At 34.3% G+C, this 23,384-nt stretch overlaps 1 protein-coding gene across 1 annotated transcript in view; it reads right to left on the bottom strand.

Moving 5' to 3' along the window:
* The window catches only part of LOC103591338 (OX-2 membrane glycoprotein-like), a 32,626-nt gene extending 14,507 nt beyond the window's left edge, over positions 1 to 18,119 (bottom strand). The window contains exons 1-3 of the mRNA XM_008573776.1: positions 18,049 to 18,119; positions 5,301 to 5,639; positions 4,247 to 4,429 (exon numbers count right to left, since the gene is read on the bottom strand). Of these exons, the coding sequence (XP_008571998.1) occupies positions 4,247 to 4,429; positions 5,301 to 5,639; positions 18,049 to 18,112 (586 nt within the window). The 5' untranslated portion in view covers positions 18,113 to 18,119. The remainder of the gene's footprint in view (positions 1 to 4,246; positions 4,430 to 5,300; positions 5,640 to 18,048) is intronic.
* Positions 18,120 to 23,384: the final 5,265 nt, after the last annotated feature.

Here is a 23,384-nt window from a genome sequence, read left to right as displayed (position 1 = left end):
TATCTCCCTTGGAGAATGTTTCTGATCTTTTTGCTATATATTCTGATTGTGACCCTCTTTATGTGTCCTTTAAATAAGTAAATCTTGTTTGATTTTCTCAAGAAATGCTTGTCAGTCCATACCTAAAAATGAAATTTGTCAGAACAGTATTTGTAAGATGGGCATCTGAAATGGGACAGGCTAAATCTTTCAGGGGAATCACTAGTGTAATTAAAAGAAGGGAGAGGGGAACGATATTGTGAAACTCATTTTGTGTTCTGACAGCACGTGGTTTGAAAAGACTAAGGCCTTGACTGAAGAGGAAACATTTCAGTGAAACAGGTAAGAACACAGGAGGCATAACAACGTTTTGGTCAACGATGGTCCACATATCCAACAGTGATCCATGAGATTATAATGGCTATACCATATAGCCTAGGTGTGTGGTAGGCAAGACCATCTAGGTTTGAGTAAGTGCACCCTGTGATGTTTGCACAACCACCAAACTGCCTGACGACACGTTTTTCAGAATGTATCTCTGTCATTAAGTGGCCCATGATGGTACACATTTTCCTTAACTTCCTGAGGCCTGAAAAATAGTTCATTAAGTGAGAAAAGCATCTAGAAATGATGATGATCAAGGTATAGAACTGAAAATGCTTTGGACTATAAGGCTCAAATTAAAAATATATGGTATGTAAAAAGAGCAGAGATGAGACCAACCAGGTCAAGTGGTCTGTTTTGCTCTATGACGGCAAGATACTTGCCAAAACTGTAGGCCACAGAATAAAAGAATTAGAGCATTTACTCTAAAATGTGAAGAGGCACATGTGAGGGGTCTTAGATCCCCTGTTTAAGTAGGAAGGGGAGAGCACATTATTTTGGACACTAGAGAATAGTAAATGTCTGTTTTTCACTGGATCCTTAGCTACTCACATTATCCTATGTACTTTGCCCTAAGTCAAAATGAAGACTTGGAAGGGGGGTGGAAAAGAAACACCCATCCCTTTTCAATTTAGAATGCGTAAAATTGAGAATTTGGCATAATTGTTTTGAAAGGGAGAATTTTCCAGTGCTCCAAGGTATTGAAAAATGGGAAAAGTCCTCTAAGTTGGTGGAAGTTCCATGACTGGAGACTTTATTAGAGTGGTCTTAATAATGTTCAAATGATGTTCCCTTTCTTATATTAGGTTTAAACCTATAAAATTAACTGTTTTATAGGTAAAAATTGATTATCAGCAATATCATATGATTTAACCTAACATTGTAACAGACACAGCCATTTAAAAAGCTCCTAAAGGGTGATTCTCATTACTACCCTCTGAATTAAACACATGGTGACAGTGCCACATATGGTGACTAGTATGGTTGTTGGTTAGCCCTCACAAGAGACAAACTAATGCAGCAAAGACTTGTGAGTTTTAAAGCTAATTAGAATTAGACCAAAGGTAATGGTAAACTTGAGAGAAAAAAATTATCATTCTATTAGCTCTGAAACAAGAAATGAAAGAACAGGCTATTAATGTAAAACTAGAACCAATGGATAACATATCATTATGTGTGATATAATGGTGTGGTATTATCGTAGATCAAGAGATAAACAGGATCCACCCACCATAACTGACATCCAAAGCTTCATCTGTAGTATTTATGCAAATATAAAGAAATTCCAAAAATAGGGGGGAAATGTTAAAATTTTCAGCATTTCTACCTTTCTTCAGGAGGAAGAAATAGAAATTCTGGTTGGCAGGTAACCCAGGATCTCTTCCCTACTTCTGTGGAGAAGATCTAAAACTATGTGGCAAGAGTTGGAAATGATGCTTTCTTGCACTTCTAGAAAAGGGGGGTTCAAACACATTAGTTCCCAAATATGGTGACAAGAGCTCTGTTGACACTGAGGTTATGGAAATGCAGTTGTGAAAGATGAAAAGGTGATGTTCAGTATGAAACTGGGTAATAAGGGCAGATTTCAATTAAAAATTTTTTTTGAAGCACTGAAGAGTTACCAAGTTATTAAGAGCTTATAGGACAAAGATCTAGTAAAAGTAGGAAGCTAAGAGAGGCAAACCTGACATCTGTAGATATGTTTTCACCTAGTGAAAGTACCAGCAATATTAAGGTGAAAGTCAAAGCTGAGACGCTGAAAAGCTAAACAGAAATTTCAGCAGTAAAATAGGACTAGAGCAATGAAAAACGGAGGTAAGAGCCTGCCAAGGCAAAAGGCTCTGGTATCCAGCCCAGGCTTAAAGCTCCAAATAGTTACACCCTAGGAGGCAAGAGTTAACCACAAAGAGATTTGACTTTTCAAGGACTAGAGCCTTTTCTAACCATCTCAACCCCTGATTAGATTAGGGTGATCTATCCCTAACATAAATGCTTACACAAAGCAAATGTAAAGTTCCCTAGAGAAAGATAAAATCATCTGTTACAAAAGACAACATATTATATGATTCAATTCCTATGAAATATACAGATAAGCAAATCTACAGAGACATAAATTAGTGATTTTCCAAGGCTGGGGTATGAGTAGTTGGGGGTTATGGCTAAAGAGTATGGGGTCTCTTTTGGGAGTAATAAAAATGTTCTACAATTGATTTGCTGATGACTGTGTGAACTTCATAAGTCTACTAAAAATAATTGAATTGTACACTTTAAATTAATTAATTGTATGGTACATAAATTACATGTCAATAAAGCTGTTACAAAAAAAATCCAGAGACTCAATTATCACAATTTTTCATACACAAGGTCCAGCATGCAGTAAAAAATAACTATGCATACAAAAGTCAAAAATGGTTTGTAACTATTAGAAAAAATAACAAAGAAAGAGACTTACAAAAGATCTGGATATTGGCATTCTCAGACACAGAGTTTTAAATACATCTAATTTAATTGTTCTATCCATCTAATATACTTGTAATTAGAGTCCCTGAAAAATATGAGAAAGGATTAGATGGCAGCAATATTTGAAGAGATAAGAGACAAGAATTTTCCAAAAGTGATGAAAAATATTAACCCACAGATTCAGAAGTCTGGGAAACCCCAAACAAGATAAATGTGAAGAACACAACATTAAGGCACATTATGATGAAACTGGTGAAAACAAATGAAGGAGAAATTCTTATAAGGAGCCAGGATAGTGGGTGGGAGATATATTCCTTTCAAAAGAGCAGTGATAAAACTGAGAAATGTCTTTTCAACAGAAATAATAGAAGTCAAAAGCCAATAGAATGATTTTGTCTAATTGATGAAAAAAATAGCTACTAAACTGGCATTATGAATCCTATAAAAATGTTCTTCAAAAATGAAGACATTCTAGACATTCTCTGACAACAACAACAACAAAAAAAATGCGATAATTGGCCATCCATACACTTGCATTAAAGGAAATCAAAAGAGAATTCTCTAGGTAGAAGAAAAATTATTGTAGAGAAAAGTATGAACATGCACCAAGAAATAAAAAGCAACAGAAAAGGTAAATTGAAATATATATTTCTCTAAATAATATCAACAACAACAACAATAATATATTCTGGTATTTAAATATATACAAGGAATTAAAATGAACAAAAGTAATAGTACCAAGGGTGGGAGTTGATATAAGCTCATTGCATTATTTGGGAAGTGATCAAAAATACTTCATATATTTATACTATACTTTAATATAGGATGTACATTACAATCTTCAAGTCAACTACTAAAGGAAGGGTAAAAGAAAGTATAGTTAACAAATTCATAGATGGGAAAATAAAAAATAAATAATTAATTCAAAAGAAATCAGGAAGATAGAGAGAAAGGAACATTAAACAGGTGAGATAATAGGAAACAAATAGTAATGTAGTAGATCAAAACTCTAAAATATTAGCATATATAAGCAATTATTTAAATACTACTTATTGGCTTCTACTTTCAGAATTATCCTGAGAAGCCATCATATCCTGTTTAATCAAGGTTATGAAACCCAAGATAAATACAGTCGACAGAGTTTGGGTGGAAGGACGGCAAGGGGAAATGTGCAGCTACGGGAGACTGTGTGTGGTGAAGGAAACTAGAAGCAGGTTTAGCCACGCTGTTGAACGTTGCAGAGGTAAGCAGCAAAACACTGCCGTGAGAGGAAAGGGGTGGAGGAAAAGTTGGAGGAGATGTAAGTGAGCCTAATCTTCAGTGACTGTGGCAGAAATTCAGTGGAAAGCTTGTAAAGGAGATCATTAATGGATTTTAAAGAAAGATAAATATTTCCCCTTATTGATTTATCACTTCTACTTACATTCTTCGTTTACATACAGGGGAACAATCTTGTCCTCATTCCTTAGAGGGTGATCCACGTGCACAATCAGGTGATGGAGTCCTAAGGACTTCACCGTTTCCAAAGAGATGGTATACGTTTTAGTGACAGTTACTGTGCTATTTGGGTTCTGAACAAGATATTCCTCTGGTGGCTTCATTAGGACTTGTGAGGGGAAAAGAGATATTTGAGGAGCAGGTTTTCCCACAGCTGAATAACTGAGGCTGAGCAAACCTTCAGAGTCAGGATTGAACTGGAGTTCATTTCTTAATTCAGAGACAGCTGAGGCAAAATAGAGAGAGGAGAGATAAACAAAATTAAACATAAAAGTACACCAGATTTCTATGGTGTTAAAGGACTTCCCCAAATTTTATATGAAGCCAAAATGTTGAAATCATATCCCTCTCACCTACCTTTCCTCAGGTTTCACAAAACCTCACAATACTATTTTCTGTATCCAATGGCAGGCCCACCAATTTGAGAGAAACAATTGGTGTCTCGACTTTCATTTAACCTTAAAATTACATTATGTAAGCCCCAATACTTTAAATTTATAGCATCATAATGAGGGAACACTACGGCATTATCATTATTCCTGTAACATTTTATTAGTTTGAAGACTGGGTAATCCTTTATTCTCTTAGAGTCTTCGTTTTTTCCTCTTTCTCCTTCTCTACTGACTGTTTTTCTTTTCTTCTCTTTTCCCAACTCCCCAGTGATAAAATCCTGATGCACTTTATGTATTTTACCCTTTGGGTGAAAGCCAGTGTAGTGTAGTGCAGAGAAGTTAAATGAGAGAGGAAAAGACCTAAACGCTATGTCCAGTCCTGCAGTGTGTGAAAATGGGCAAGTCACATGATCATCACTGGCTTCTATTTTTTTTTCCCCCTTCTGTATAATGAAATACTTGTCCCAGATCATTTCTACTAATCTTTCATCCTCTGACATTATTTCTATGGACACCAATTTTAAAAAAAGACCACATCTCCAAGTTTTCTATCCCAGCAATTTGACACTATAGAAAACATTTATATACTTAAAATGGTAAGGCAGATTTGTCCTCCTTGGCTGCCATGTGGAAACACATTAAATAGACATTTGTAGCAAGCTTCATCTTCAAATGCCACTTCCCGGATAGTTAGGAATGAGATATTGGGTTTGATGATCTTGCAGTGCAGTCTATCTACATACGGTGGGAGAATCTTTTCTCCATATTTATCGCTATAAGTGCCAATATTTTGTGGCAAAGAGTCTTGGATCTTCTGCCAGGTGATTTGCACAACATCTGCTGGAGTTGTCAAATTGAAGAAAATAGTCACATCTTCTCCCAATACAGCTGTCTCATTATTTTTATGCTTTATCCTATGTGAAGAATCTGAAAATGAAATTCAGTAATAATCAAGACAAATATACTTTTATACTAACCTGGCTTACCCATATCATAGCACTTATTTCAGTGTTATAGTCATTTTATTTTCCTCTCTTGCCCATTAAAATACGAACTCCCCTATCTTCTTCACCATTGAATATCTAGTTTCTAAAACTGTTTCTGGCCTATACTACCTGGTTAATAAATTTTTATTGAGTGCACAAATTGAAACACAAATAAACCAACATAAGATGAGTATTGTAAAAAAAAAAATGCTTTCTAGTTTGTAGATCACGAGGTAAGAATGCCATTAACTGATCTAAACTAAGGGTGTGGTGATTATGGGCATAAAAATACAAAGTTTCTTGCAAAGAATTATCCCAAGATTTTCTTCAAAAGCATTGAGTTCCTCAGTCTTCTGCTACAGTGTACTAAGACTGGCAGAAAGCCACAATTCCTCGGAGAAGAAATTGTCAATAATTTTCCCTGACACCACACAGAACTAGAAAAAAGGCATCTGATTAGGTTAATTTCTAATAAGAAGTTAAAGTGAAATTTTAAATTTTCCTTCTATGGGAATGAAGGGCTTTGTAAATTTTGTCTATTAAGTGATATCTCTGTGTGTGTGTGTGTGTGTGTGTGTTCAAAGTGTCACAGTATACAAAAATAAACTAAAATTAAAATTATCTTCAAAACTTTCATTTCTAGGTAATATAAAGTAGTTTGCAGGAGGTTAACACTTCCACTGAGAACTCCTAGAAAAACTGAGTTAATTACATAGCAGTTTATTTAAAGGCATCAGACAACTGCAAAAGGAGAATTAAAGGCAATAAAATTTCAGAAAGGGTCTTTCAGAGGTGAGCTACAAATCAGCAGCAATAACATGTTATTTGTCAGTTTTCTGTGGGTTAGAAGCTGAGAATCAGAAAACAGATAAACCAGCAGAGTTTTTTGGAATTTTGCAGGGCTAAGAGCGACAAGACTGACGAATAAGGATTTTTGGAGCTTCAGACACATGTCAATTTCCCCTCTTAAGATCTTTACTGAATTGCAAATCTGTATTCATTGGGAGGCTAAAAACTTTTGGAATTTTGCAGGGCTAAGAGCGACAAGACTGACGAATAAGGATTTTTGGAGCTTCAGATACATGTCAATTTCCCCTCTTAAGATCTTTACTGAATTGCAAATCTGTATTCATTGGGAGGCTAAAAACTAAATCAAATCAAAACCTCAGGAAGGCAGAGTGGAATTTTCCAGTCCTAATGTTCTTAGAAGACAACAATTCTAGGATGGGGCCCTAGAAAGTTAAAAGCTCTGGAAGAAGTCGTGAATTCCCACTGAAAAGCTGCTAACACTTTTTTCCTGGAAATACTTGTTTATCTAAGAAAGAATCCAACCTTCAGTAAAATTTACTGCTCTACAACAAAGAAATCAACAGAGCTGTGTTTGCTTGGGCCGGAATAATAAAACTGGAGACTGAAGGAAGGTCAAACATAGAGCCAGCACCCACCTCAAGACATTTACAAATTCTGAGTCTGTGCAGGGCAAGAGACTAAAGAGCTAAGTCAAATCCCCCAAATGCTTAGAACAAGTTCTCACAGTCTCTTAGTACTGAGGAGACAAATATGCATTAGTCTCACAACTGAAAGCTCTAGAAGTCCATGCTTTAAAAAGAGTGATAAACCAGTTAGAAACTGTTTTTACCTGAATGGTAATAAAGATATGACATATCAAAACTTGTGATATGCAGCTAAAAATGTGAAAAGGAAAATGTATTGCCTTTATGTATGCACTAGAAGAAAAATAAAGGCAGAAAATTGCTGATCAAAGCTTTCAAGATGCATAATCAGCAGTAAATTAAAACTATAGAAAGTAGAAAAGAGTGAAAATGAATAGAAACAGAAGAAAAAATAATGGTGGGAGTTTTTTTTTAAATGTAAGTAAAAATGGATACACGTCAAGCCAGGTTGACCAAGAGAAAAACAAAGGAAACACAATTTACCAATATTGTGATTAAAAGGGGAACATCACTACAAATACCACAGACATTAAAAAGGTAATAACAGAATATTATCACCAACTGCATACAAATAATTTTGAAAATTATCATAAAACACAACTAACCAAAACTGACATAAGAGGAAGTAAAAAACCAGAATAGTGAGATATTAATTAAATATATTAAATCTAGTATTAAAAACCTTCAAAAAACAAACAACAAAAACCGTGATGTCTTCACTGGTGAATATTTTCAAATACTTACTGAAGAAAAATTACCAATCTTGTAACTCTTCTAAAGAATATGAAAAGAAAAAACACATACCAACAAGTTTTATGAAGCCAGCATAAGCTTCACACTAAAGTTTAATAAAAATATTTCAAGAAAAAGGAATTACAGGCCAATATCTCCTGAATGTTAATCCCCAGATAAATACTAGTTAATCAAATTAATCAATACATAAAGAAGACACCTCATCAGCAAACTTTCCTTCTCTTCAGTAATACAAGGATGACTTAATATTTGTGAATGAATTAATTCAAATCACCATATTAACAGAAAAAAAGTGAAAAAATCATGTGATCACTCTAATATCTAACAGATTCAGAAAAAAGCATTTGATAAATTCCTACACCTATTCATAAAAAATAATAATAATGTAAACTAGGAATATAAGGTAACTTTTTTTTTACATAATAAAAGGTAACTACAACAAACCTTCAGCTGACATTACACTTAATGGTGAAACTGTAAATGCTTCCCCTTTCAACTCAGAAACAAGACAAGGATTTTCACTACTCTCACCCCTTCTTTCCATCTCTTGATTAGATGTCCTAGTTAGGACAATAAGCCATGAAAAAGAAATAAAATGAATAAAAATGGTAAGGGATTAAATCAAAGTCTTTATTTCCAGATGAAATGATTGTGTGCTTAGGAAATTAGAAAAATCTATAGGCAATTTATCAGGATTAACAAGTCAATTCAGCAAGACTTTGGATTCAAGGTAAATATTCCAAAATAAGTGACAAGATTTCTGGTTTTAAATTCAACATATAAAGATCTTGGAAGAAGTCATCATTTCCATCCTAACACATTTAAAAAGCTGAACACACTGAAAATAAGAATCGATGGCTATTCTTGGACTAAGAGAATTGAAGGCACAGGCAAACCACCATCCTGAAATCTGGAGAAACAGTGAATACAGAGAAAGACAGCTGAGATCAGCATACCTGCAGTAGAAGTTACTGGAGTCATAAAATGATAGGGACATATCAATGGCAATTTTGATGAATTGCCAGAGGTTGAGTATGAACCAAGCTCTTCAGGACTACAGTCTTAGAGAGGTCCCACAATTCTGTGGGTTTCACTTCCAGGAATCCCCACCAGTTCTCATAGTGAAGACCCAAGAAAAATCACCTCAAATCTTTGGAAAGGGGGCGAGGGAGGGGAAATAACCATTTTAAAGTAAGCCCAGTGCATTTTCATAAAAAACCCACTTTCCAAGGAAAAAGATATACCAGAGCCTGATTTCATGTAGATGAGAGAGAGCAGTGACCAAAGTCACCCCCCTCTAACTGTCCTGTCTCACCTAAGGGAGCAGGGAAGAGATAAAAAAGGTAAGAAAACTTATGAAGATCACAGCCAAGGTACACAGGCCCACTAAAAGAGTAAGAATTAATCACAAGATTTTACAATGCCTCCCTCCACAACTCCTTACACCACATCAACAGGGATAATGACAGTGGATTATAGCTGAAATGGCTGTAAGGCTCAGGCTCTAATCAATAAAGAGTTCTTAGGGAAATCCAAAGACAACAGGGAAAAGAGAAACAAGGAAACTATAGAAATGTGATCCCTTGACACCCAGAGCTGCAGTAAACAACAAACACAACCAGCTTCAGCCAGATTAACATAACACCCATGCTAAAAGCCTGTTACCTCAGTTCCTATTACCTAATGTATCATGTCTGGCTTTTGACAAAAAATTACAAGGCATGTGGAAAGGCAAGAACAAAGACAGTCTGAAGAGACAAAGCATCCAAACCAGATTCAAATAAAGCACAGATTTTGGAATTATTAGGCAGGGAATTTAAAATAACTATGATTAACATATTAAGGTTTGTAGAGAAAAAACAGAAAACATGCAAGAGCAGAATAATGTAAGGAGAGAGATGAAAATTCTAAAAAAGAACAAAAAGAAAATGCCAGATACAATAAAAATAATGATAATGTATGAGACTGAAAACTGTTTTTGACAGGTTCACCAATATATTGGACTTGCCAAGGAAAGAATCAATGGCTGGAATAGATTTCAATAGAAACTTCCCAAAGTAAAATATAAAGGAGAAAAAATAATTTAAAAAAATAAATAAAATATCCAAAAACTATGGGAAATTTTGAAAAAAAAAAAAGTAGCATATACATAACTTGGAAGGAGAAGAGAGAATGAAGGAGAAGAAACACTTAGATAATGACTGAGAATTTTTCACTATTAATGATAGACATTAAATCACAAATTCAGAAATCTGAGAGAACACTAAGCAGGATAGATACCAAAAAAAAAAAAAAAATCTACACCTGGGTATTTTGTATTCAAACTTCAGAAAACGAAGACAAAGAGAAAATCTTGAGAGAAGCCAGAGGAGAAAAAACAACTTATTATTAGAAAAAAAAGTTACAGTGGATTTCTTATCAAACCAATTCAAGCAAGAAGAGAGTAGAATGAAATACGTGCTAAAAAAAAAAATACCTATCAACATAAGATTCTCATTCAAAAGTGAAGAATAAACACTTTCTCAAACAAATAAAAGCAAGCAATTTATTACCAGCAGACATACCATGCAAGAAATGAAGCATGTAAAAAGAAGTTGTTCAGGTAGAAGCAAAATGGTATATAGATTGAACACTTGAATCAACACAAAAAAGTAAAAGCATCAGAAAAGAAATGAATAAAGGTAAAATAAAATATTTTATTTTTCATATACTTATTGTAATTATTCAAAGTAATAATAATAACAAAGCATTCTGTGATTGTAACATATGAAAAAATAAAATGAATAACAAGAATAGTATAAAAGACAGAAGGGAGAAATTAGAAATATTCTGTTATAAGGTACCTGTAGTATCCGTAAAGCGGTACAGTGTTATTTGAGGGTAGATTAAAATTTGGTGTAAATATATATTGCAAACTCTAGGGAAACCACTGAAATTTTTTTAAAAAGAAGTCTAATGCATAGGCTAAGAAAAGTGAGATAATGGAATTATATAAAACACTGAAGACCAGAAAAGCCAGGAAAAGAGTGGGGAAAAAAGCAAAGTACAAGTTCAAAGAAAAGAAACAGTTACAAACATGGTAGATATTAACTCAGCTATATCAATAATTACCTTCAATGTGAATAGTCTAAATCTGCCATTAAAAGAGATTGGCAGAGAGGATTTAAAAAACCTCCACCAACAAGATCCAGCTATATGCTATTCTACAAGACATCCACTGTATATATAAAGACATAAATAGGTAAAGAGCCGGAAAAGATACATTATGTTAACTCTAATCAAAAGAGAGCTGGTGTAGCTATACTAATTTTAGACAAAGCAGACTTCAGAACAAGGAACATTATCAGGGATAGAAAAGGACATTATATAATGATAAAGGAGTCAGTTCGCCAAAAAGACAAATAATCCTTAACATGTATATACCTAACAACAGATTATCTAGATATGTAAGGCAAAAACTGATAGAACTGCAAGGAAAAATAGACAAATCCATTATTATAGCTACAGACTTCACCTTCTTTGAGTAATTGTAGATCAAGCAAGCAGACATCAGTAAGGATATAGTTGACCCGAAAAGCACTATCATTCAATTTGACATGGTTGACTTTTATAGGATACTCCAACCAATAACACTGGAATATGCATTCTTCTCAAGCTCACATGGAACATTCACCAAGATAGACCACATTTTAGGAGTTAAAACACATTTTGGAGTTAGCAAATTTAAAACTTGTAAATCATACAAAGTATTTTCTCAGACCACAATGAAATTAAATTAGAAATTAACAGAAAATTGGTGAAAAATCCCAAAATATTTGAAGATTAAACAACACAGTTTTAAATAACATATGGGTCAAAGAAGAAATCTCAAAAGAAATTTTAAAATATTTTTGACCAAAGAAAAATGAAAATACAACTTACCAAAATTTGTAGGATACAGTGAAAGCAGTTAGAGGAAATCTATAGAAGTAAATGCATGTATTAGAAAAGAAGAAAGATTTAAATCAACAATCTAAGCTTCCACCTTAGGAAATAAGAGAAAGAAGAGAAATTTAAGCCCAAAACAAGCAAAAGAAAAGAAATAATAAAACTTAGAGCAGTCATCAATAAGATCAAAAGCAGGAAAGTAATAGAGAAAATTAACAAAACCAAAAGCTGGTTCTCTGAAAAGATCAATAAAGTTGACAGATCTCTTGCCAGACTAACCAAGAAAAAGAAAAAAGACAAATGGCAAATTAACGTATGAAAAGGTGTTCAAAATCTCTTGTCATTAAGAAATTGTAAATTAAAACAATAATCAGATACCTCCACATACCTATTACTGTTGTGGAAACAGACTTGGCAAGAAGGACTGTCACTCGGAATGCTGGAGAGTCAGGAGTTCATTACGCTAGCGGGTCCAGACAGACCAATGCCTGAAAAATCTGGACCCCGAGCTTAGATCTCACAGAGTTTTTATAAGCGGACTCTTCCTGGGCTTTTATACATTTTTTTTTCTTTTTCTCAGCATTCACTAGGCTAGCAGTCTGTGCAGATAAGGCAGCTCTTGTTACAAAAGCCAAACATACAAGCAGTGATTAATAACCAGACAAGTGGAGCAAGCAAACATAGTTTCAAGGACAAGATATTACTTCAAGAACAAAGCAGACTTATGAGAATATTATTTCAGCATTTTCCCCAACATTATAATGGTTAAAACAAAAAATAAAATAAAATAAAACACAGTGCCAATGCCAGTGAGGATGTGAAGTGACAGGAGCTCTGATGCGAATGCAAAATGCTAAGCCATGTGCATGACGGTTTGGCAGTTTCTTACAAAACTACATATAATCTTGCCATATGATTCAGCAATTATGATCCTAGGTATTTACCTAACTGATCTGAAAATTTAAATCGACACAAAAACCTACAGCTGAACATTAATAGCAGCTTTACTTATAATCACCAAACACTGAAAGCAACCAAGGTGCCTTCAATAGATAAGTCAGGAAGCATGCTGTGGTACAGTCATACGACAGAATGTTAACTGGCTATTAAAAAATGAGCTTGCAGAAACTCTGGAAACGATACAAATAGATGGAAATTAAACAACATGCTCCTGAACAACCGATAGGTCCAAGAAGAACTTAAACAGGAAATCAAAAAATTTCTTGAAACTAATGAAAATAAAGACACATCATACCAAAATCTGTGGGATACTGTAAAAGCAGTACTAAGAGGGACGTTTACTGCAATAAATGCTTACATCAAAAGAACAGAAATATTTCAAATAAACAGCCTAAAGCTATACCACAAAGAACTAGAAAAACAGGAACAATCCAATCCCAAAATTAGCAGATGGAAAGATATAATTAAGATCAGAAATAAATAAAATAGAGACCCCCAAAATGATACAAAAGATCAATGAACAAAAGGTTGTTTTTTTCGAGAAGATAAACAAAATAGATAAGCCGTTAGCTAGGCTAACTATAAAAAGAAAAGAGAAGATCAAAATAATAAAAATCAGAAATGAAAAAGGAGACACTACAACTGAGACCACAGAAATACAAAGGTTCTTTAGAGATTATTATAAACAACTATATGACAACAAATTTGAAAACCTGGAAGAAAAAGGATAAATTTCTGGACACATACAAACTACCAGACTGAACCAAGAAGAAACAGAAAACCTGAACAGACCAATAACAAGCAAAGAGATTGAAGCGGCAATCAGCAGTCTCCCAATAAAGAAAAGCCCAGGACCAGATGGCTCTCCTGCTGATTTCTACCAAATCTTTACAGAGGATTCAATACCAATTTTCTTCAAACTATTCCAAAAAATTGAAACAGAAGCCATTCTCCCAAACTCATTCTATGAAGCCAACATCTCCCTGATACCAAAACAAGGCAAAATTACAACAAAAAAAGAAAACTACAGGCCAATATCTTTGATAAACATAGATATAAAAATCCTCAATAAAATAGTAGCAAACAATACAGCAACACATCAAAAAAATTATACACCATCATCAAGTGGGATTCATCCCAGGGATGCAAGGATGGTTCAACACACACAAGTCAATAACTGTGATACTTCACATCTACACAAATGTATCCTTTGTAAGTATAAGACTGGTAGTACACACACTTGATAACAATGTGATGAAAATGTCACTTTACTTCAGTGGGCTTCCTTCCCCAAACCTATAACCCCAGTCTAATCATGAGAAAAACATCAGACAAATTCTGATAAACGGTAACTCTTTAAAACACCTGACTCCTCAGGACAGTCGAGGACATCAAAAACAAGGAAATTCTGAGAAATTGTCACAGCCAAGGGGAGTATAAGGAGATATGACAAGTAAATGTAATATGGTGTCCTAGATGGAACCCTGGTACAGAAAAAGACATTAAGTAAAAACGAAGGAAATCTGAATTAACTATGGACTTTAGTTATGAATAATGCATCAAATCTCATTTATTAATTTTAACAAATGCATGATGTTAATAATAGGAAAAACTGGGTAAGGGAGTATATGGGAACTCTGTACTATCTTCTTAATTTTTCTGTAATCCTCAAACTGTTCTAAAAAAAATTTTTTTTAAAGTCAATTATATTTCCAGGGACTGCTATAACAAAATACCATTAAAAAAAAGTCAATTGTATTTCCATATATCTGCAGAAAGAAACTAGAAAATAAACACTTGAAAAAAAGAAGAAAAAATATGTAGGAATAAATCTGTTGAAAGATATACAAGATCACGTCACTAAAATCTACAAAATATTCCTGAGAAAAAGAAGATTTAAATATATGGAAATATGCATCATATTCAAAGATAGAAAAAAAAAAAACCCATAAATATGTCAATTCTCTCCAAACTAAATTTTCGATTCAATACAAACTTAATCAAAATTCAAACAGTTTTTAAAACTTTAATTCTGGAAATTGACAAGCTGATTCTAAAAAAGCCAAGGCAGTAAACTGAAAACTTATTATCCAGATATAAAGCTAAAGTAATACAATGTGATATGGATTCAAGGATAGGCAAACACAATGAAACAGAGTCAGAAACAGACCCACACATATAAGGTCATCAGATATATATGACAAATGGAACAGACAATGCACAGGACTGGGAAAAAGACAATTTTTTCAATAGAAGATGCTGTGTCAACTGAATACTCATGTGGGTAAAAATTATATATATATATATATATATGTATATATATAAAATATAATTTTTAATTTGTTAAATTATACATACTTTTTAACAAATTATATATAATTTGTTAAAAAGTATGTATAATTTAACAAATTAAAAATTATATTTATATATATATATATATATAAATATAATTTTTAATTTGTTAAATTATACATACTTTTTAACAAATTATATATAATTTGTTAAATTATATATATTTTATAATATATAATATTATATATTGTATAATGACACTGACCTAAGACCAGAGACAAAACTCTATTTTAAATGCCTTGAAGATATAAATGTAAAAGATAAATCACAGCTTTTTAAAATGAAGTATTGTAGAACATCCATATGACTGCGGTAGCCAGTGATTTCTTAAATAGAACACACAGCCATAGTTATTTGATGCCTTATTTCTTTCTTGGGGATATGAAATAATAAAAAATAAAAAGTGAAAATTTGGCCTATTTTAAGATTTAATAATTTCAGTCCATTAAAAGACACATCTTCAGAAGTAAGAAAGCAACTAACTCACAGAGTAAGAGAAGATATTTGCTGTATATACATGACAAAAGACTTGTATCCTAATATATATATATATAAAATTTCAAAAATCAATAAGACAAAGACAGGCAACTCAGGAAAAAATGGAGCAAAAATATTTGAATAGGCACATCACAAAAGAGAATATCTGAGTGCCCAATAAATATATTTAAGGTGCTCAGCTTACCTAGTCATCAAAGAAATGAAAATTAAAATGAAGATTATGTATACACCAGAATGACTAAAATGAAAGACAAACAATACCAAGTTTCATGTTCAGTGAGGATGTATAGAAAACATAACTCACACATACTGCTGATGGGAGTGTAAATTCTTTCAACCACTTCGGGAAACTCTTTGGCAGTAGCTTAAAGCTGAATATAGTCCTATCCTATGAACAGTAAAACTACTCCTGAGAACATACCTAATAGAAATACACATACGTGTGTGTGTTCTCCAAAAATCATGAGCAAGAATGTTCATCGGAGCACTATTTGTAATAGTCAAAACCAATAAATTACCCAAATCCAAATCAACAGTAGTACTGATAAATACATTATGGTATTAGATAATGGAAACATTACATATACAACAATGCGATTTAATAAGCTAAATCTGCTCTCAACAATATAGACAAATCTCACCAATATATTGTTGAATCAAAGAAAGCAGAAACGAAAGATGCTAAACGATTACATTTATGTTAAAAAAGATCGATGACAGATAAAATAAATCTGTGGTATAAGAAGTTAGGATAATGGTACCCTTAAGAGGATAGTGAGAGGAAGGAGGCATGAGTGAGTTTTTGGGATGCTCCTAACATTCTGTTCTTGATTTGTGCTGGATATACTGGTATGATCACTATAAAAATTCATCGAACCCTATATTTATGATCCGTACACTTTCCTGTATGTCTCTTTTACTTAAATATAAAGGTTTAAAATGATCTTCATGCACCTTGATCCACTTAGCTCATATTATATTCTCTGTTTTTCATTTACTTCTCTTGACTTTCATGATCAAATTATAAGCAATTTTAATTCATTGGTCTGGAACTATATGTACAGCATTTTGGAATATTGAAAATACATAAAACAGCTTTGTTGTATAAATAGCACTTGTCAACAAAATTCTGTGTTGATGTTTTACCCAGGCTGATTTCTAGGAGTGTGGTCTTGTAGCAATCCTTTACCTTTCTAAGCCTCAGTTTTTCATCTGAAAAATAGGCTTAATGATACGTGACTCACAGAGTACTGGACAAACTGAGAACATGCAGATGTACTGATAGTTATAAATCACCACAGGCATTTTAGCTACCATAGGTAATGTGGTCCCTGCCGTCAGGGAAGAGCCCAATAACATGAAAGGAAAATAAAACAGTAACACAAAAAAGTAATAATCAAGCTCTCCATCACTATTTTCATAACAATTTCTGTAATTGTGCTTACCACACCCCTTCTCATTATTTGTTCACATGTTTGTCTCCCCCACTAAATTCTGAGCTAGGTGATGACAAAACCAGTCTTCCTTATTGTGCATTTTACATGCTGAAGTAGGTTGGGGAGAAGTAACATGGACATATTGGTTTCCTCTACCTGTCACCCTCCTTTAGTTCTCGTCATCTGTCACCCACCATTCAACTTTCATTGAACCATCTAACTGAATTCAAATGATACTTATTAAAAAAAAAATCCCTCCTGAACCAGAAGTTATTATGATTTTTTCTCTCCTGAAATTATCATAATTTTTTTCTCACCTGAATTCTTACAGAACATTGGTTATTGCCTTTATCGTGAACTGATTCTAGATGGATTCAAGTTAAGTATCTTTTAATCAAACAACTTTAAACAATTAGAAGATAATATGACTGAATATTTGTTAAATCTTTAATATCTCTCAGGAGTATTTCAGCTTGTAACAACAGAGAAAGCCACAAAGGAAACGATTAACAGACTTGACAACATAAAAATAAAAAACTTCTTCACAACCAAGAAGAGCCTCAAAACAAGTCAAACTCAAAATTAAAAGGCACATATGCTGCAGGAATATGTTCACAGGAATATGCTACAAAACAAAACTAATTTGCAAAAAGCTCTTTGATTCCAGCTGGTTTAAGGCCTTTAGATTGAGCTGCTTGCACATACTTCAGAAGCAGTGCTTATTACCTTTCTTTCATTGTCTATTAAGTCACTTTTAAATTTGCTCACTTTAAGCTATTTGCTAAAAAAAAAAGAAGCAAAAAATAAACAATTTGCTAGCTACATGATTAAATAGCTACGTTATCAGCATACAGATCCATACATGAGGCGCTGTTCACCTAACTTTATAAAAGCAAATAGCCTACAGCCTGCTATTTATTTACCATTGATTTCCAACCAAATGCATTTGAGAGAAAAAGTGAAGAGTTACCTGATCCTTCTACCCAGATGAGAAGCATGAGGAGCTGGAGGATGAGATAGAGTGGAAAGTCCATGGAATCTGATAACAAAGTCTTCTCTAACACTTGAAGCATTTAATTGTCTAACTGAAATGGAAAATTTAGCTGGCTGTTTGCATTCCCGCCAAAATATGTTACTCATTAACCACCTGGAAGTTGGTTAATTTTTTTCATCTGTAACAGTTTTCAACTTCTTTATCTGTCTAACCCCCAATTCTGTTCCGATACTTAGGTCTGTAAAGGTATTTTTTTAAACACACAGACTGTCCTCTTCCTATAAACTCCTCTCTCTACATACTCCTTTAAAAAGAGGAAAAGCATTTCTTACCTAGTGCTTTTGGTTTCCTTTTTTCTCCCTTAAATTCTAATCCAACAATCTGCCTTCTAGCATTCCATGCACATAAACTCACACTAGTTTCCCCAGAATGCCTTTCTTCTGTTTGTATCCTGGAAAAGCTGTGCCCATTCACTACCAGCTCACAGCATATTCAACACAAACTGTCCATTTGAAAGCGAGGATTTTTTCCCCCTACATTTTTGTTATTGCTCTTTTAATGATTACTGACTTCAGAACTGTATGTTCTGTCTTACAAGTTAGGTACAGCCATCTTTATCCAGCATCTCCTAGAAATACACATAATCAGCCAAATAGACCAGGGTTGGGAGGGATTAAAGTTAGGGTTGGGACTTGGGGCAAACACTCACACTGTCCTCAGGAGAGCAGTTGGTCACGGTTTCTCTAGAGAGAGATTAGTAGGAAGCCTTCATTTCACATACACATACACTTACCCCACCCACACTCCCTACCTTAACACAAACACTAATGAGCGTATACAAAGGACACATTCTGGGCAATAAGGCTTCCCTTTTCTCTTTTGTCACTTATAAATACCTATAAAAATTACCTTCCTCTTTCATAATTCCCCCCTTGGTTCTGTCTCAGAGGATACAAAAGACTCCATACTTGTAGATGGTCTGCTGCCCCCCAATCCCATACACCCATATTTGTCTTTCCTATGGCTTCAGGTGTTGGAGCTCTTTCTTTCCTTAAGATAAACTTTTTTTCCATCTAAATTCCAGCCTTTAAGCCACCCTCTAAGCCCACTACCCATATGAGAGCTATTTCTTTCGTTAGTAAGGCAGAACAAACTCAGTTCCCAAAGGGAAACTAAAATTGATGTTATGAATCTATTACTTCTGGTGCTGAGAGGCATTCCTGAGACAGAGGGGAGTCTCATTGTGAATAAAGACCTCATTGTGAATAAGAAAGTATTAATTGGCCAGCAGCCTCTGAGTAAGCAAGTAGCACTACATTTATGTTGAGGAGAAGGAAAGTGTATTGAGGTAAAAACCCAGCCCCGGACTCTTTTCTTGTGAGTGATAAAGATGTGAACACAAGATTTGTAACTTTAAAAAGTTGTTTGGGGCCAACCCTGTGGCTCACTCGGGAGAGTGTGGCGCTGGGAGCGCAGTGGCGCTGGGAGAGCCAACGCCGCAGGTTTGGATCCTATATAGGGATGGCCGGTGCCAAGGGTTATGATCCCCTTACCAGTCACAAAAAAAAAAAAAAAAAAAAAAAGAAAAAAAAAAGGTTGTTTGAATCCTAGCAAAGTGCTCTATAGGAAACCATATCTTAAGAATTAAAGGAAGTATGACAATGATATCTCATCAAACATAAAATATCAATAAAGAGATAAAAATTATGAAATTATAAAAAGAAATGCACAGAGATTCTGGGATAGAAAAGTACAATAACTGAAATGAAAAATTCAGTAGAGGAGCTCAATAACAGATTTGTGCAGGCAGAAAAAAATATCAGTAAACGTAAAGATAGATCAATTGAGATTATCTACTCTAAGGAACACAAAAAGATGAGAAGAATTAGCACAACTTCAGAGACCTGTAGCACGCTATTAGTGCACCAATCTTCTCATAATGAGAATCCCAGAAGCAGAGGGGAGAATAAAAAGGTATGGAAAAAATTTCAAAAAATTAATTGCTGAAAACTTCCCAAATTTTATGAAAAACATTAACCTACATATCCAAGAAGATCAGCAAACTCCAAATATAATAAATTCAAAGAGATCCATGTATAATCACATAATAATAGAACTGTCAAAAACAAAGAGACAATCTTGAAAGCAACAAGAGATAGTATAACTCATTACATACAAAGAATTTTCAATAACATAATAGCTGATTTTTCATCAGAAACTACAGGGGCAAGAAGGCATATTCAAAATGCTGAAATAGAAACACAAAACAACAACAACAACAACAACAAAACCTATCAATGAAGCATTCTATAGCACCAAAATTATCCACCAAAAATAAAGTTAAGCCTTCCCAGATAAACAAAAACTGAGAAAGTTTGTTTCTAGTAGATTTGCTTTACAAAAATGCCAAAAAATAAATCTTCAGCCTGAAATAAAATGATTCATGTTATGAATTGAGTATTTGTGTCCCACTGAAATTTATACATTAAAATCTAATGCCCATTGTGATGGTGTCTGGAGGTAGAGCCTTTGAGAATTGATTAGGTCATGAGGGTGGAGCTTTTATAAATGGAAGTAGTACCTTTATAAGAAGAGGCCAGAAAGCTATCCTCCCTCTCTGCTCTCTAGCATGTGTGAACACAATGAGAAGATGGCCATTTACAAACCAGGAAGAGGGCCTCTATCAGAATCTGACTGTGCTGGCACCCTGCCTTCAGACTTCCAGCCTCCAGAACTGTGAGAAGTAAATTTCTGCTGTTTATAAGTCACTAAGTCTCTTGTACCTTGTTGTAGCAGCCCAAACTGACTAAGACGATATGAGAGAGTAATTCAACTACGTGCTGTCTGCAAGACACTCTCTTTAGATTCAAACACAAATAGGTTGCAAATAAAAGGATGAAAATATACATACCGTTCAAATTATAATGTAAAGAAATTTGAAGAGGCTATACTAATGTTAACTAAAATAGACTTTAAAACAACAGTTGTTGCTACAGACAAAGAAAGAGGAAAAAGAGAGAAATCAAAAGTAGTAGTTGGAAATTTCAATACCTCACTTTATATAATGGATAGAATGACTAAAAAAAAAATCATCAAGGAAATAGAAGACTTTAACAACACTATATCCCCACTAGACATAACAGACATCACTAGAGCATTTCACCCAATGACAGCAGAATAATTTGAGATTTGTCAAATTTATATGGAATATTCTCCAGGATAGTGCAGGTGTTAGGTTAGAAAACCAGTCAAAAGGATTAAAATCATATAATGTATGTTCTCTGTATTAGTTAGTTTTCCATTGCTTATAACAGAATACCTGAAACTGTTTAATTTATAAAGAAAATTAATATATTATAGTTTTGGAGGCTGGGAATGCTAAGGTTGAATGGGTACATCTGGTGAGGCAATCTTCTCGGTGGGAACTCTCCGCAGAATGTCGAGGCTGTGCAGGGTATCACATGGTGAGAGGTCTGGGAGCTCATTAACGTACTCACTTGCTCTCCTTCTAAAGCCACCAGTACCCATCCGATGATAACCCACTCATCCCTTAACCATTTAATTCATTAATCCGTGAAAGGACTAGTCCTTTCATAAAGGCATCGCCCTCACAACCTAATCACCTCTCAAAGGTCCCACCTCTTGAAACTGCCACATTGGGGGTTAAGATTCCATATGAGCTTTGGAGAGGACAAACATTCAGACCATAACATTCTTTGACAACAATAGAATAAAACTAGAAATTAATAAGAGAAAGAAGTTTAGAAAATTCAGAAATATGTAAAAATTAAACACACTGCTAAATAATCAATAGGTCTTGAAGAAACCCCAAAGTAAATTAAGAAATACTTTGAGATCAACATAAAAACACAACATATCAAAAGTTATGAGATGAAATCAGTGCTAAGAGAAAAACTTATATTTGCACATACCTACATTTAAAAAGAGACAGTAATATCAGCAACATAGCAAATAGGAGGCTCCAGACTACCCCTCTTCCCACAGACACACCAAATAAACATCTACACATGAATCAGTTCTCTCAGTCAGATTCCAGTTAAAAGATTCCTACATGCCAGATGACTGAGGAAGCAGCCAGATCAAAATGGGAAGGAAAAGCAGAGATATACTCATGCACTAAGCCCACCCTGAGCAGAGTGCCTGAAAACTTGGAAGGAAATCCCAACTCCCAGCTTTTTTCCAAGAGATGAGGGGCTTACATCACACATATAGTACTTAACATTTACAGTCTCTTCTGGAGGCTTGGCTCTTAAATCACCATGCATGAGGCAAGGACATGGCTTCAAAAAAATTTTCCTCAAGCACTGTATTAGTCCATTTCTGTTGCCTATAACAAAATACTTGAAACTGGGTGATTTGAAAGAAAACAAAATTTATTTCTTATGGTTTGGGAGGGTAGAAAGTCCAAAATCCAGGTACCATATCTGGTGAAGGTCTTGGTGGTGGCAACAGTGACAGCAGAGTATCAATCACATTGTGAAAATAGTGGAGCAGAGAGTACAAGAGAGAAAGACAGACTCTCTTCTTTCAAAGCCCTCAGAACCATGCCCCTGAGCACCATTTTTAATCCATTCTCTATGGCATGTTCCTACAATCCAATCACCTCTTCAAGGCTCCACCTTTCAATTACTATAATAGGATTTCCCACTCGCTTAACAGTCACAGTGGGGACCAAGTTTCTAATACATAAAACTTGGGGGACACAATTCAAGCTTCAGTGAGTTTTGGGGGGACATAATTCAATCCACTAGAAGCACAAAGGACAAAGGGGAGTTTTGAACCATTTGCTCACTCCCAGCAGCTGTACTCCTGGGATCAGCTCAGCTTCCAAATTCCCCCAGGGAAGGGCTTGACCATTTGCCTTTCTAGCAGCTCCCTGTGGTTCTGTCCTCTAAAAACCCTACATAGAAGTAAAGAATAAACATCTTCAAACCTAAATAGGAAGAATGGCACTCGCATGCCTTTTTCCCTGTCTTGTTCCTATAAAGCTACTAAAAGAAAACATAGAGGGAAAGCTGCATAACATTAATCTGGGCAATGACTTCTTAGATAGAACTCCAAAGCACTGATAACAAAAGCAAAAATAGACAAGTGGGATTGCATCACTAAAAAGCTTCTGTACAGAAAAGGAAAAAATAGAGTGAAGATACAACCTATATGTTGGGAGAAAATATTTGCAAATCATACTTCTAATAAAGAGGAGTGTCCAAAATATATAAGAAATTCAAACAAATCAATAGCAAGAAAACAAACATCTCAATTTAATAATGGTCAAAGGATCTGAATAGACA

This window comes from Galeopterus variegatus, unplaced genomic scaffold (assembly GCF_000696425.1).
Source record: "Galeopterus variegatus unplaced genomic scaffold, G_variegatus-3.0.2 Scaffold963, whole genome shotgun sequence".
NCBI lineage: Eukaryota > Metazoa > Chordata > Mammalia > Dermoptera > Cynocephalidae > Galeopterus > Galeopterus variegatus.
The sequence above is the reverse complement of the archived record's forward strand: the minus strand, read 5'-3'. Positions and strand labels throughout refer to the sequence as shown.